The 17,433-nt window shown below is 40.2% G+C and overlaps 1 protein-coding gene across 1 annotated transcript in view; it reads right to left on the bottom strand.

Annotated features, from left to right (window-relative positions):
- Positions 1 to 2,398: 2,398 nt before the first annotated feature.
- Positions 2,399 to 17,433, bottom strand: part of mdfic (MyoD family inhibitor domain containing) — a 20,830-nt gene continuing 5,795 nt past the window's right edge. The window contains exons 4-5 of the mRNA XM_037695681.1: positions 7,930 to 8,316; positions 2,399 to 2,863 (exon numbers count right to left, since the gene is read on the bottom strand). Coding sequence (XP_037551609.1) covers positions 2,613 to 2,863; positions 7,930 to 8,316 — 638 coding nt within the window. The 3' untranslated portion in view covers positions 2,399 to 2,612. The remainder of the gene's footprint in view (positions 2,864 to 7,929; positions 8,317 to 17,433) is intronic.

The raw sequence follows: 17,433 nt of genomic DNA, 5'->3' as shown, positions 1-17,433 counted from the left end.
CAGTCAAGCAACCCTCCAGGTAGACGGTAATGCATCCAAGGCACCTCCTTTTCAACTCATTTGGGATTTGGGACTGTAGTTTAGGTATTACTTGAGCTTTTGAGATGTTAATCAGAAGCTCCCAGTTGAAGAAAACCACTTTGTTGTCATGGTTACGCATCATAACAAATGTCCAAAAGTAAAAAAAAAAAGGTTTCAGGAAAAATCCTTCCAGTGGCACAGCATCAAATTAAGAAATAATTTGGAAAAGGAGGTCGTTGGTACACAAATGAAATATCAAACATAAACATGGGCATGAATGGTAAAATAAGAAGCAAAACAGTTTTTTTTTAAACTTTTATTTTAAAAAGACGGTTTTCTTTGAGATTCTATATATTGTGCAAAACTAATAAACTGAGCTGTGAACTCACGGTAAGCAGTTACGCAGAAGATAAAACAAGTAAACAAAAATAAAAACAACAAAGTAAAAGTAGACATTTACTATATTTCTCCTGTAATATAAAATCTTCACATTTTCTACATTCTTGACAGTCTTGGACACACTTGTGGTTTGAGCTAATCATAAACATGAAAATGAGGTTTACTTTATGCAGATTATCTCTTAAAGAGGCGTTTACTCAATGTCCTTGCAACATTGTGCTATTAGGACGGGCTGTGCATGACAGCACATTATCTTTGATGGAATTAGAAAGGAACTTTTTTTGCTACCATTTAGTAAGCAGTGCTAATGGGGGCACGTATTAAGTATCATCACTTCAACATCAAAGCGGTTCTCCAAGACAAGAAAATGACTCTGCTGGTGACTCACCATAAACTCAGCTTGAGATGCACAGAATTAAGGAACAGAAAATATGAAGACAACTGCTGTTTCCCTGCATTAGTTTACCAACTAAGCTTGACACTTTAAAATTATTTTCTTGGTATTATGAGTCACTGGGGTCTGATACCAAAAAGCTGCTAATATAGCAACTAGGGTCATCATTTTTTGGTCTTTTATCACCAATAGTGAAGAGAAATCGGTTCAATAAGTCATTTTTTACACAAAATGAAAGAAAAATACGTATACCTTAAGACAGAATCTCATAAGGCTACTACTGATGGTGACCAGAACATTTGCTCGAGTCTCCAGAATGTATTGCAACGGTGACCGTGTGTGTCAGTGTGTTTGCTACATCGCAGGGACCACTGAGGTCTTGCTCCTTGAGATCTGAACCGGTTCAAAAAATGTGTGTGGGCACGGTGTTTCAAATCCTTCTGGAATTTGTCATGGGTGTCAAAACCTGTCCCAAGAGTGAGAGCTGTATTTTGACACTTGCACAGAGCTCTCCTCTGACAGAAAACATGTCCAGATCTAAAATAAACCGCACTAATGAAAAAAAATGAATAAATAAAAATGGTCCAATGTTATTTCTAAACTGTATAATGATTCCAATAAATTCTAATTATGATTGCAGCCGGCAACGTAGGTACAAAGCTGGCCGAGGTTGGTATGATGTGGGCAGAGGTGGTCAATGGAATAATGTCCACAGCCTAGAATACAATTGTACAAACAGTGGACACAAAATGTGGGGATTTAAAAAAAAAAAAACGATCACTCGGTTACAAACATCGAAGACTGAAAATAAAAATCTGTATTTTCTCTCAATTTTGAGTCAAGTTTGAGCCAACATCTACTCTTGGAGCAGTCAGAGCCTTGTGAGATGTTGTCCAGCTGTAAAACAATTCCATTGATAAGTAATGGAAACGATAAGCTGCACACAGACATTTTAATACAAAACGTCCAGTTTTACAATAAAAATGTGACTTCATTTCCAGTAAAACAAAGTCTAACGACGATAGCAAACCAGGGAATGTGAGATGAAATACTTTGGAGATTTCAAACCAACTTGGCACTACAGTTTTACAAACCACTATGAGCTCTTCAATTTTGTGCAGTTCTATTGTGCAAAAGGAAATTTAAATAAACGATAATCCTAAGAAAAGCCTTATCAGTTTACACCAGACAACACTGTTATCTCGACGGTTATTCGATGCACTGAACTCTTAAAAACTTTGTCTAATCTGCCCCAGAGTGCTACAGTAGATGTGTAAATGGAAGCCTGTTTTACAGAACTACAGAGTAATGGTTGCATTAGCCATCACAAACCTGTTACAGTGTTGTACAGTACTGAGAATGCAACCTGAATTATTGCATTGAAAAGCTAATATATTGGAATGTTTGTTCAAGATGACTAAAAGAAGAAAATGAGATGCATTTAAACAACAATTCTGATGCGAATACAAAAGCTTAAAGCAGTTTGTCATAATACTTTTTCTGGAAATGATGAAAATGTCATTTTCATTTTAGAAATGAACATTTCTTAACACGTAAGATTTAAGTGACATGTTGATAGATCTGGGTTTAATTCTAGTCTGCGCTGAGCTGATTTTGATAGAGAAGCCCAGTGTCAAAACACATAAGCATGCTGCAACCTGACATCTATCACTTTCACACACACACACACACACACACACACACACTTCCGTCGTTTGATGATTTCAAAGTGACTAAAGCAGAAGATTCCTTCAGTTTTTCCCCATGTTCAGGGTTAACGTCTTATCGTCAAGGAATTTTATGTGGGGAAGCAGATCCCGCAGCATTCCATACAGATTTCCAGGCAATCCGAGGACTCGCAGCAGGCGTCCATGATGCCGCAGTCCATGTCACAGGGGCAGTTGCAGTCGTCGCCCAAGTCGTCAGTACAGCAGCAGCAGCAGCAAGCCTCCGATGTGCACGCGCCACACGAAGCCTGGGCCACCACCATGTTGCAAAGTGTCAGGAACTCACAGAAAAGGCAGGCCAGGATGCAGTGAACGCAGCAGTCTGGGTCCAAGTCAAACCAGTCGTGGTGCCAAGTGAAGGACGTGAATAAAATAAGAACAAAAATAAACAAAACACACTAACAAATATACTTTTTCTTTATAAAGGGATCTTTAAATTGAATATTAATTTGATAAAAATAAAAGTGCAAAGTAAGAGACACATGCTGAAAACAGGAACAGCAATCCGAGGCTGAAGCGTGATGGCAAACTGGGGCGAGTTAAAGAAAATAGGAACATTTTTAAAACTGAATTCTTCCCATGCTGTTTTGATTAACAGCCTGTTAAATAATTGTGGCATTATCATGCAAAACTGCAAGGTTGATAAAACAAAGACGATTATCCGAGTCCAAAAGTCTCACCCTGACAAATAGGTGAATTAATGCCGGCGATGCTCACACCTCTGATTACCATTTAACCTCTACGCAGACCCTTCTTTGTGTTGCTGGATCAAGCTTTCAGTTTGTTTCTCCTTTGATTTACAAATGTGCCCATTAGGCTTCATAAATCTGATTCTCAGCAGCAAAATTAGCTACGTTTTAGAAAACAGTGCTGGTTTGAATACGCAACAGCATGGGAAAAAATGTAAATTTTAGTTCAAACTTTTACTCAGGATGTTAGTAATGTTAGAGTATTAGTAAGAGTATTAGTAATAAAATACATCAAACAAAATATATTACATCTAAACATTACTTTATGATAAAAGTTTTTAAATGTGATTTTCTTTAAAAAAAAAATAATAATCTGAGCATTGAGGAGTAAAGAAAGCCCCGATTGTGTTGAAATCTTTACCTCGCACTGTTACAGGTGCTAAGTAGACTACAGCAGCCAGAGACGCATCATCACCATCTATATTTTTAAAAAGTGGAACTACCGTATTTTATGGCGTATAAGTCGCAGCTTTTTTTGCATAGATTTGTCAGTCCTGCAACTTATACGTCGAAGCGACTTTTATAGATTGTTTGTTTTCCCCCCTCATATTCATAATGCAACTTTTGACTGACGCTTTAAATTTCGAAAAACAGCAATAGCGAGTCCTCCCGTGCCCGCTCGCTTCACTCAGCTGGTGCAGACGGAGGAACACTGGAGAGCTCATGGCTCCGGCCATGACGGACGGACGGACGGACGGACGGACCGTCCAAGGATGGACGGATGGACGGATGGATGAATGGATGGAGCCACCCCGCCCATGTGAAATTAAGCTGTTTTGACCATTAAAATGCATTTATTAAGGAAAAGTTAAACTGAGACGCACCTTTGCCATAATGTCGAGCAAATGATTGTTTTTAAGTGTTAATCTTGTTCATTTTCGAAGAACTGCAACAGCGAGTCCTCCCGTGCCCGCTCGCTTCACACAGTTGGTGCAGGCAGAGGAACGCTGGAGAGCTAGTGGCTCCGGCCGTGATGGATGGATGGCGCCGCCCAGGCAAAAGAAGCTGTTCTGCCCATTGAATAAACGCATAATAAACACAACAGGTCAGTGGTGACGCACAATAAATGAGACTTATTTGCTGAAGCGACTTATATATAAATATATATATATATATATATATATATTTTGTTGTTGTTGTTGTTGTTGTTTTTTTCTCTCCATGATACTTTTTTGAACAGATGCGACTTATACTCTGGGGTGACTTATACGCCAGAAAATACGGTACTACAATAATTTCTGTTGTGTTTTAAATTGCCCAGAGAGCAGAAAGACGGCAGGATTCAAATGAGAAAATGAATTTGATTTCCTTCATCTCATCCACATCTGTTTTGATAAAAATTAACCATCAAAGCACAAACTGAAGGGATGGAAAGTTGTCACATTTCACAATAAAGGCATAAAAACAAATAAATATGATGTGTGAACAAGTCTCCCCGCTTCAGAACCTCTGTTGTTGTATTCATATTTTTCAGTGCATGAACTCGCCTCACACTCCTCGCAGCTGTCTCGTTTTTGATCAGAGTCCAGAGCTGCTTTGGACGGTTAAAAAGACACGATGTGGATGGATGCAGAAAAATAGCATTACAAACAGGGGCGCATTTGCATAACTTTCATCAGCCCATCTCCAGCTATCAGAAGGAGTCTGTTGCTGATTGGGTTAGAAGGAAAGCAAAAAGGTGGAGAGTGTGGAGGACTGAATGTGAAGGCGAACTGAGGCCCTCTGAACACTCATGTTTGATTAATCAAAGTAGAGGGGAGGATTTTTTTTTTTCTTTTCTCCCTAATTTTGCAGTGCTGACGGCTGCAGAGCTGACCAGAAGCACCGGCTGATACAAACAAGATAGCGAAGAGGAATATGAAACGGGCAAGCGTGTGTGAAGTTTGAATGCATCTTATTATCCTTATCTGAGGCCAGGCAGTGATGGAAGATGCATGAGAATATATCCCACACTGTTGAACATCAAGAGTGGATATGCAAACTGGTGCAACAATGCCACATTTTACAATTTACTCGGATCCGACGCAGAGTGCTGCCTCGAAAAGCCAGCGAGTGAACGTGGACACAGCTGCATGCACAAAACCTGAAAGTTCAGCCTAACAAACTCTGAAGGACCCACAGGGTATAGCCATGCCAGCTTTGAGAATGTAACAGCAGAATGCGAATGTGATACAAACACAGTACATAGGCAATAAGCAGTGGCCAGCCATCTCAGCTATTCACTTGGATGTATAATTCAGCACCAGCGATTAGTCTGGTTCTTACAGAAGCCAGGGTGGAAAAGGGGAAAGAGAGAGGGGGGTCGTATATTGTACACAAGAGAGCTGGGCGCAAGGCACATCTCTATGAAAACACAGCAAGACGGACAGAAAGGCAGAGTGAAACCAAGCAAAGGACAGACGGAGCAGAGAAGACTGACAACGCTCCTGTTTAATGTCAACGTGCAGAAATGAAGCCCAGAGTTTGCCTGGGCCAAAAGCAGCGTCCGGCGCCTCTGAGGAAATACTATGAGACATCTGGAAAGCCAACATCAAAAAAAGGGAGGGGAGAGGCTTGACACAAAACAAGCTGGAAGGGCCTCAGAGCAGCAAGCTGTGCAAAACATTCAAACTCACAAAAAAAGAGAGAGTGGGCAAAATGGCTAGACTGATCAGACAAAGCCTTGGTGGCCACTGGAGAGCACACGTGGGTAAAGAGCACAGAGGATATGGGATGGATTGTGAAGGTCCACCACATGCAACTTAAAAGCAGCTCTGTTTATAATGCATGACTGAAGGAACAGTAAAAAATCACGAGGAGTGGAGCTCAAAAAACATGGCTAAGAAAACAGCAAAGACAGGGATTTAAAACTGCACTCAAAGCAAAGAAAGGAATAAATCTTTAAATGAGGCTAAAGCTGCTTGGAAACCTAAACTGATTACACACAAACAAACCAAAACAAAAAAAAAAATTAGCTAGCTAGAGCTGAGACAGCCCACCCTGATGCAGCGTGGTAAATTACCCCTTCAGTATTATCGCACATTGACTTCGGTGCCAGCAGCGCGTGCCAAGAAACACAGAAAGCAAGAGATTCCCCAGGAGCTAGCATCTACTAGCTCACGCCTTTTATATCCCGTGTTCAGAGGGCTGTTTAGGAGGCTAATTTCACAGGCAAACAGATTATGTTAATCCATGTAAACATTCAAACACAACAGCTTGGCTGGTTTCCAGGGGGAAATAAATAGCTGAGAACGAGCATATTGATTCTGAAAGCTCACACGTCTTCAAATAAGCACACAAAAACAGCCATAATGAGACTTGTTGAGCGGCTGCAGTTGTTTTTCTGCACCAATTAGGATGTTACGAACTTGACAACTCTGAAATAACTCTGAGTGCTTTCTAGCTTTACCCTCAAAGTGTTGTAGATGTGTGAGCATATTTAGTTTATGTGAAAACGGCTTGATGCGTATTTCCAGCACATAGGCCACAATTTTCCCTCATTCAAAATTACAGTATGTCCTCATTTATGCTAACATGGAGTTGGGCAATTAGATAAAACATAAAAAAAGACTTTGCTTCAAAAATACATTCAAATAAATAATAATCGCTAATCTGCTTTAAAGAAATATGCTTTAACTCATATTGCGTGGAAGAGGTAAAGAGAGCTCAGTGCATAAACACACACATATGAGCATGAAGTGGAGAAGCTGGAGGACAGAGGCGACGGGGCCCTATTAATGAGGGCCAAGGTGTTGCTGACGGGATGTAGGAAGAGCCAAAAAAGGCCCAGAGAGGTGTGAGGGGCCGTGAGGGGCCTGGCGAAGGTTGGCCACGACTTATAATAGGCACCCCGTGCTCTCAGGCCTCGTTAGACGGTCGCACCTATCTCCCCAACGGAAAAGGAGCGGCCAGCCGCCTTCATTACTGCGCTCACCTCGGCCTTGCACCTGACAAAGTGACGGCTTCCCTGCATGGCAAACGGACCCTCTGACTTATTGTTAAGGAAAATAAAAGCCACAGGAGAGAGATAAGATGTCATTTGCTTGACGGGAGTGATAAATACGAGAGGTCATGCACCGTCATCATTAAAAGGTGAGAGATGGTAAGAATTTATTATCAATATTATATGGAGGGCTTGGTTCATGAGCATCCAAAGAATAACTCCATTTGGTTTAATGCTGTTCACATTTCACTGAACTACAGACTACTTTATAGTACCTTTTTAGCCCTTATCTTGAGTTAGACTAAACGTTTACAATTTTACATTTGAAAATGTGTTTATTTTACACAATTGAGAAGTTCTTGTTTGTCAGTGAGTTACTGATTGGGCTCGTTTTATTTGAGGATCATTGTGCAAAAAGAAGAATATATTTTAAAATTCATTAAAAGAATACAATCAGAAGTACATTGTGTTTAAAAAGCGCTTTGGAAGTTTCTGACCACATTTTTATAATTTTTAAAAAAAACTGCTTTGGGGCTTTTTTTTGATTAAGTCCTGCAGTTGAAACTGACCCTGACACAGGTAAAATTAATTTATGATCATTAGAAGAAGTTGAGACAAAGATAAGAAGTATGCCAGCGATAAGAAGTTAGAGAAGTTAGTATGCGTGTGAGCAGTTTTGCGCTTATATAAAAAAAATTTTGATGTGGGGATACTCACCCTCTGGTAAAGGAGGTTTCTGTGAGCCCATCGAGCTGCCTTTGCTACGTCTGCTGCCATCACTGTTGACTGACAAGCTGGACCTCAGCTTCCTCTGCACCCTGTGCGACACGGGCGTGGACGGCTGCCTCCTGGGCTGCTCTGTCATAGGCGCAGTCGCCGCTGCGCTTGTTCCAGGCCCTGACCCGCTCGCAGTCCTCGTACTGACGTTGGCACCACAGGTGCACGTCCGCATGGGCTCAGGGCCTCCAAAACCAGGGTTGATGCCATTGCCGTTACTCACTGTGGGTGTGCCCGTGCTGCCGTGGTGAAAGCCATTTGGGTCCTTGGCAACGTCTCCATTGGCCACTTCAGAGGACTTGAGATCAGACTCAGACTGCGGTTGGGCTGTTGAGGGGGAAAAAAGGAGAAAGTATATCATTTGCACTGCAATTTAATAAAATGTTTGAGCATATCACATTTCATTTCTAGTGCCATTATTTAAGGATTGGTAGATGAACTTCCTCTCTACAACTGTAGACTTCTTAGATAAAACACAGACAAAGAGTTGGAAAATAAAACAAACTAGAAATCCCAACTTGATTAAGCAAAAATACATTTTAATGAGCGCCGACAAAACACTACCAGAAAACCTCCGGAGGTAATCCAACTCCTGTCTCCTTGCACTTTTTTTTTTTTTTTCAAATTTACTTTTAATGTTCAACATTTTCAATGGAAAAAGCCAAATCCTTCTTCACAAATCATGATAGCATTTTCTAAAGAAAGATCACATGAACTGAGCGACTAATGTTTTAACCCGGAGTGTCAAAGAGAAGCAGACATGCAGCTCCATATATTTCAGTATCTGTAGCGAAACCAGACTTTTGTGGGAACAGTTCCTCTGTGAGTTGAGGCGGTCTGACTGTGACAAAGAAAACGAAAAAGGCAGACTGTGATAGTGTACAAATTTCTAAAATGGCTGCTGTCTGCAACTGTAATGATCTTTTTCCTCCTCTGAAAGCTCAGAGATGGCCCCTACTAGACTTTGAGTGTATGTGTGACAGCTACAGAAAATCAGGAGACAGCAACCTGTCTGATAAGGAAAAGACAGAAAGGATGTGATTGAGTAAAGGAGGTGGCATTTTACCGAGGGGAACACCTGCACATTCAGCTCTACTGGGAGTTCCTCCTGCATTACCTCTCTCTCCAAATCACAGTCTGTACATGTGCACACGCTGCCAGATTTTGTGAATAATTCATCTCTTTTTAAGTTTGTCTGAGTGAACCCTTAGTTATTTTTGTCTATATATGTCAATTTCACAACTTTAATTCAACTATATTAAACTGTATATTGAAAGCGTTGGGATTTGAGTAAAAAAAAAAAAAAACTTTTCCTAAATAAAGTGGATGGAAACGTGGAACTTAAAATGATGCCTGGTAATTTCTTTCCGTCTTTATTTGCTTTCTTTCAGCTCACCAACAAGTGCAATTACGGTTAACAAGAGAACGGAGTGTGAGAATGGGGCCTTGCAGTTTTTAACAACACATCACCCTGGGAGAGGCCGGACGTGAACGTGGATGTAAAACAAAGCAATTAAATACACACTGGGTTTTGCCTTCTCATTCGGGTTTCTGCATATTGCTTCAATAAACAAATATGGACTTTGGGGATCAGGATCCCATGCAATTTGAATTAAGACAACTGGGTAGCACACAATGGAATTCATTATGCAGTGATTTAAGGCAAGGTTGATGGATTTTCTTCTCCAAAAGACAAAAGCCTTACAGCCTGCCCACGACAATGTAGGGAGACTAAAGCTTACTAATAAGGAGACTCACAAGAGGTTACATCTGTTACTTTTTCACCATTTTTTATTTATGACCAATGTGTAATGTTTGCCTTTGTTTGTAGAGCACAACAGCAATAACAAGGTCAGAATCCAGGTTAGAAAGGGGCTAAGATTTTGTTGATTCCAAACAAAACACAAGTAGCAAATGAATATTAATGAATGTTTGTCCTTTTATTCCCCAAATTCTTCTTCTGTTAGTTTTAGCCAAATGAAGGTGTCTTGTTTGGGAATGCCAGGGCTGCACCTCTGTTTTATTGCAGATGGTGTGGTGCTGGTGGCATCTTTAAGACCTGACCTTCGAATGTAATAGAGTGGTTCACAGCTGAGTGTGAAACAGCCAGGATGAAGGTCAACTCCTCAAAATCTGGAGCCAAGGTTCTCAACAGGAAAAAGATGGAAGTCTCCCTCCAAGTTTGGGAAAGTTTCTCCCTTCAGTAGAAGAGTTTAAGTACCTTGGTGTCTGGTTCATGGGCAAATCGTAGAATACAGTAAGGGGTGGACAGACAGATTGGGGTTTTGTCTGCAGTAACGAAGAAATTGATCTGGTCTATGGTGGTAGTGAAGTAAAACTGTCAATCTGGTTCCTCGACATTCCAACCCTCACCTATGACCATTGAGATAACATCATGACCAGATTTAGATACATTGAAGAGCTCCTTCATGCTGGAGGAGCTTGAAGTAGAGCTGCTGCACCTTCACCACAAAATAAGTCAACTGACGTGGTTAAGGTCTCTAAGATGCCTCCTGGACATCTCCTTTTGGAGGTTTTTCAGGCATGTCCCACTGGGATAAAACCCTAAGGATAATCTAAAACTTGCTAGAGAAATTAAAAGGCACATCTGTTTTGACCTGGATGCCTTGGACTCAACCAGGATGAGCTGAAAGTGACAACAGGAATCGGAATGACTGGATTTCCAATCCAGAGCTGCTGCATAAGTAAACTGATCCTGAACAAACTGTGCTTCCAATCACAATGTAGACGTTGAATTATTTTAAAGTTACTTTAGCACCATGTGCAAATGGGATCACCTAGCTGGTTCAAAAACTGTTTCAAGCAAGACATATATGCTTTTGTTACGTTTTATATATTCCACTTTAAAATTTTGAACAAACCGTGTCCATGTGACAAGACACTGCTAAAACAGCCTCAAGATACAGTTTAAAATATCTTCTTTGCCATGCTGTCTTTTATGAGTAGACAAAACCTTAGCGCATCTCTTAAATCTAGTATATTTTCTGTGGTTGAATGATTTTTGTCAATGTTTCAAGGATTGCAGAAAATAATTATTGAAACATTTCTACTGAAAATAGTAAGACTTAAAAATGAGTGTAAAAGTACAATGATTGTTTAAAGAAAAAACTTGATAGACCTTTTAGGAAAGCACTTTAAAGAAATGTTGGCTCTTGAAGTAAAATATATATATTATATATATAAATGAGTGGCAGCTGGTGGTTTTTGCACACCACAGTAATGTACATAGTTGGAAAGACAAATACTGATTAAATATCTTTAAAGACTAATGAACTACAATCTATACACACAGTGCAACTCTGTAAATATTACAGAATTGTCAGCGCAAAACTCAGCAAACTTTTCTAAGTCCCTTAAACAGTCCCTTAAATAAATATAAAATAAAATAAAATAAAAATATCCCACACAGCATTTCAACAAGCATAATTACGTTTACTTTTCTCACTTTGGTTAAGTTGACCAGACACGTAGATCCTTGCATACAAACACACATCCATGCAATTTTTTTTTTAATTTAAAAAAGAAATAAAAAGAAAAAAAATGGGGCTAAAGTTGACCGCGAGGCATAATTACCTTTCCTTTTGAGGAAGCTGAGCCTTCCAATTTACAAAAGTATAAATACTTATTAAGAAACCACCATGTGAAAATCAAGAGTACATTTGCGGTGAGTTGGGTTTTACTGCAAAGCCCCAAAACAGTGGCTGAACTCTGAAGAGCTTTGCACTCCGGTGGCAGGTCCAAGGATAGTCTTTACACAGTTGCAGTCTTTATTTTTAACCTGATGAGCCCGGCGACTGAGATAAATGGACACATTGGAGCAATATTCATAATCATTGATCATAATAATGATGATACTGTCAAAGATGGCAATGACGGACTTATACAGTCACCATGAGATAAATGAAGGCATAATGGGAAAAAAGCAGAATTACGGTAAAAACGGGAGAATTGTGCTACACACAGAAACTTTCACTGTGTATTTATTTTTTTTTAAAACTACTAGTCTGACCTACTAAATATGTTTTGTGAAGTTTACAAAAGAAAATACAACAAAATTAGCTAAATCCATCATTCATGCAGCACTATCAAACAGCCTTTGGGCACCAGTATATTAATAAACAAGAATTATTCACATTGTGGATGTAACTACAGTGATGTGCACATGTCTAGGACATCCTTCCTTTCTTTACACTTTACTCCAAAGAAGTTTGTTTTGTGACTTTTTTTAACTTTGACTTGATTAAATAGTTTAGTGGTTGTTTTTCTGTAGAGAAACTTAATGGGCCGTTTTTTTGTTGAGTACCTGATTTTCAGAGAAATGTTTTTTGGGTTTTTTTTGCATTCAATTCTGACCTAGGAAACGACAACATAGAAGGGCACCTAAACTCTGGTGTTTTGCCTACCCATAACAGAGAACCAATTTTAAACAGGCTCTTCATGCTGTCCCAAATACGCAATGTGCTCCCATTTCTTTATTTCATTTTTTTTTTAAGAAAAGACAGCACAATTTGATAGACGTAAAATATTTTATCTCAAAGTAGAGAATTCCCCAAGAGCAATTAACAGAAACTTGACAAACAGATGATCCACTAAAGGATGATAAATCTCAGTTTTGGTGTCAAACCTCAGCTGGATTTTCTCTATTCCTTAAAGATTTTATTTTTCAGACATAGTTGAAGTTGCTGCAAATAGTTTTTAGGCGTGACAATTTCTTCTATCCTTGTTCATAATTTTTAGGTGCACACTGCACAATATGCTGCTGTGAAAGCAAAAGCTGTCATTGTCAAAGAAAAAGCAGCTTGGGGACCTTTTGTCCAAGACCTTTTTAAAAATTACGAGGAACTAGACCTTCTAAAAGCAAAAGCATCAACAGTCTGGAGGTAGTTTAAAACTTTTTCAAAGTACTGTAAGTTTAGGATATTTTTCACGTTTGTGTGCAACATCCTTTACTTTGACATTCATTCTAAATTAGTTTTCTGGACGTTAGGATAACATTTTTTGGTGATGCTGTTTTTAAAGTAGTAACTTGAATCCATGTTTAGGCATAAAATTAACTTATAAAATACATACCCAAACTTGTTAAACACAGACATACTGCTAGTGCTGTTTCTAGTACAATCAGTATTAAAGTACAAAATATATATATATTACATTGTAATACCAGTGGGCGTTTAGAACCACACGCTTTTAGAAAAGCAAAGAAAACCAAAGGCACAAAAGCTACAAATTTCGGAGGAAAAGCTGGACATGCACACACAATGTACACATACGTGAGCTTCAAATTAGACTTGTAACTGCCCTATTTCCAGCACATCAACAACTGTTGAGAGTGTACATTTGTAGTTGAATAAAACATGGTATTCCCCTGCACACGCTGTCACACACATCACAGGGAAACTAGGGGGTGAGTGGTTCTTGACTGTCTAAGCAGCATCCCAATTTGGTCCCAGCTACTAGTAGCTGACAGCCTCAAATATCTGGGGAGCATTTTTAAAAGGCCAGTGTTTGATGGATTCATGAAGAACACACAAATATAATTGCCATTTGTCACCGAGTCTTCAGTGACTGCGCCACACAGGGACCACGCAGCAGAGCGCCTGTAGAAAGCAGGAGCTGCACTAGAGCTGTGCAGCAGATTGCTCTTTATGCAAAAGTGAGTATGCTGTATAAACACCTCTGTTTTTGTCACAGAAAATAGGTCCTACAGGAAAGAACTGGAAATTGCATCTAAAGGAGGAAAGATAAGGAGGCCCACTATAAGTCTTGCATACACACACACACACAGGTAGACTTAGGGCGAAATATATGCACGCATGCACGGACGCATACATGTCAACTGAAACAAAGCTGTATAAACAAGAATTCTAAAATAGTTGAGAACGTGAAAATATACCACAAAAAGGTCAAACAGGGCAGCATGGAGATTCTCATTTGCACACGACTACATCAAAAGTCGCAGGTAAGGCGTAGAGCAGATTGAACAATCACACCGGCACTGCGCTTCTAAAGCTCAGTCCTTTTTAATATTAATGCCCCTGAGACAGAGAGAAACGGGGAGAGGAGAGTCGAAAGGTGTTTGCTCAAGCTTATTAGAATGCCCATCTTAGACGGCATACAGTTATTCAAATGTCACATCAGGCCTTCCAAATAAAACACCACAATCCAGATCTTGTAGTCATCTCCTAATGGCCATTATTACACAATGCTATGAGTTTGTGAATGAACACTGAATAGAATATCTGAGCAGAGGAGCCACCTTTAGTGTTAGATATGAACCAAAGACGCAGCCCTGAAATGCTTATCCTACTAACAGTGTTTTGTTTATCTTTTATGCCTTGTATCAGAAAAAAAAAACATGTATATTTTCTGCTTGACTGGCCGTGTACCTGCATGATTGAAATGCTAATTTGTAAATGTGCAATGACCTAGCCAGACTCCTCTTACCACCCCCTCCCTCCACTTGCCGCCAAAACAGCCCGAGGTATCATCTCTCCTCCTAACAAACAGCATGTGGAAAAGCCCCTGCTTTTCAATCCAAAGGGATATATTTTCTCATTAGAAATTATACATCTTCCCCATTCGTATTTATAGACGCAAAACCAAGGGAATTATACTGCACAGAGAGTGAGGAGGACGCAGAGAGAGAGGAAAATAGTACAATGAATGTTATTACAAAAGGGCTCTGATTGTAATTTTCCTTGGGCATATCAAAGCCTCGTTTACCGTCTGACCTTCTAAACTCCATGACAAGGACTTTCTTTATTGTCAAAAAGAACTAGTTAGAAAACTACAGACAAGATCAACATTCAAGTGTCTCGTAACAATGAAAAAAAAAACATTATTACCATGTGATTAGTATCAATATAAAGGGAGAATGGGAGCAAATTGTCAGGCAGAAACCAAGAACTGGCATTTGATGGGAAAATTAGATTGTTACGGGTGCCTTGCAAAAGTCTACAGCGTTTACACAGACTGGATGGCAACCTGACACGGGCTAACAGAAATGTCACTCGTTTCAACAGATATTTTTTTTTAAATGTGACTCGGGACATCAAACAGCAATCCTTCTGCTGTCAGTTCATACACAGGCGCACAATGTTTTGTATTTATTCTAGATAAAACGTTGACGTGCAGATGATGATGACCGCTGAAAAAAAAAAGTTAAATTACCTGCTCTGATATTGGATCCTCATCAGCAGAAGTGACATGTGTGTAGCTGTGTGTGTATGTGGTCGCCTGCAACAGAACTCTATTAACTGTCTTCACCTGTCAAGGCTGATCATATTGTGCAGCATCTCATTTAAACAGGAAACATCACGTTTGTCTGCTTTTCGGCGCCACTCTGGGACAGTCTAGGGGATACTGCTCAACTGGTTTTAAGTGGTCACACACTTCTTTCCGTTTCATTTTTTTATTTTTTTATTCTGTCACATTCATTCAAATTTAACTTTTCCAACAGGCTGCAGGGGAAGTGACACTTTCTTTACTTTCACTACTGCTGCTGCCTGTGTGCAACGTAAAGGGAGGAAGCGTGTCGGGGCTTTACTAATTTCAAATTTTGCTGCTGATTAAGTGGAAAAAATAACCCCCTCGGACCTTGTTCTGCTTAATTACATCGAACACTAGCAAAGGCATCTTGAAAGACGAGAGCTTGATTTGACGAACTGAACCTCTCAGCACAAGTGGTAAGGTGTGTACTGGGAAAGGGTGGAGTGGGGAGAGGGGGTATGGCGGCAAAGCAGTGTGGGGTGTCATCAATTATTCTTTGATTTCTAAATGGAACATTTTCCAAGATTAATATGTTTGACTGCTATCTAAAAATCACAGACTCCAAATGAAATGCCATTTTCTTTCACTTGAATTACACTAAGGGGAAGTCATCCAGTCACCCCCTTCCCTCCTCCACCTCCTAAAAGCTACCCCCGCAGAAGTCTCTGGTCTCCACTGTTGTGTGGAATTTGGCATGGTGCTAATTTGAGCCCTACTTATCGTACACAAAGCAAAAAAAGCATGGAGCGTTTAAAGCCTTACAACTTGACTGCAGTGAGAGACACTAAACGGCGCTTCATTCTGTAACTCTACTCATTTCTGACATGAATTTGTCTGAGTCTGTTCCTGAATTAGGCTTTATCAAATTATTTTCATGCTCCTTCCCATCCAAAAGAAGCATAGTATCAAACCACCAATTGGAGAATTGCAGTATTTTTTGTACAGCTACACATCCTGCTTAGATTTAAGACTTTAAACAACTAGCTACCACAATTTCTAGAAAGATCAATTATGACGTGACTCAGAGCAGGCCTGGGGGAGCTGCCAGGCTTCGTACTCCAAAATCGCGCTCCACCCTCTCTTTTCTGACGACTCAAAACAAAATCAGAGCAACAGAGAGAGAGTGAGAGGAAGGAAAAGAAAACGGAGGAAAGGAGGGGAAAGGGTATTTTCAGTTTCAGTTACATCGATGACTCAAATATTCCAAAATCTCCTTCCAGGGAGGAAGCTTGCTTGTTTGAAATTCAATGGCAGGCGCGCAGACATGCACATGTGTAAAATAAGAAGGTATACGCATGTAGAACAGTAGACATGAACAAAACTTCACACCTGACTGAAATGGATCCTTAGAGGAAAACCAAAAATAAAACTTAAAAGAGGTACAGCTACTGATTTGTAAGAAGCCAAAATACCACTGAGGTCTGTCACCAGGTCAGAAAGAGGATAGGCAGTCTATCAAAATACCCCCACACCTAGTTCCTTTATTTGCTCAGCATCAATCTCAGCATTAACCCTCTGCTAATGGGACAGCTGTGGGTCAGTGCCTCACGTCTTAGAGTTGCCAATCAAGACCTTAAGCTGAGAGATCAGCCTTTGGGACAGAGGTGCTCGTCTGCCTCTGAGTGGCTTTTAAAACACAGAGACGCCTGTATTGATTTTAGCTCGAGCCTGAAAAGTGGGGGTGGAGGTGGTGGTTGTGTCATCAGCAAAGGCTGTGAGCGTCTGGACGGGAGCCAGCCCGTGGTCCCTGGTCACCCTTCACTGATCAAAAGGGCCTCAACCGAATGACCTACCAGGGAGGCACTGAACCTGCAAACACGAAGAGGGCAAGGAGTTGGAAGCTCGAGGGGTTCAGGGCTAGCAGGGGCGACATCAGCAGAGATCTCATAATAGAAAAGGGTTTTAACCTTAATGTTGGAGCCAAAACCCTGTTAGGGGCCCTGTAATACCCCCTGCGCCTCTGTCAATTGAACTAGTTGATTTTTCTTCTCTTCCTAACCCCCCTTCCTTTATTTCTGCACATAGCTGAAAGACACTGACATATATAGCTCTGGTTAGTGGGGTGGTAGGCAAAAGCCCACTAACCTAACCAAGGCTTAATGAATAAACAAACAAAAAGGCATACTGGTATTTTATATATATATATATATATAT

This window comes from Nematolebias whitei, chromosome 22 (genome assembly GCF_014905685.2).
Source record: "Nematolebias whitei isolate Nwh7 chromosome 22, NemWhi1, whole genome shotgun sequence".
In the NCBI taxonomy this organism is placed as follows: domain Eukaryota; kingdom Metazoa; phylum Chordata; class Actinopteri; order Cyprinodontiformes; family Rivulidae; genus Nematolebias; species Nematolebias whitei.
The sequence above is the reverse complement of the archived record's forward strand: the minus strand, read 5'-3'. Positions and strand labels throughout refer to the sequence as shown.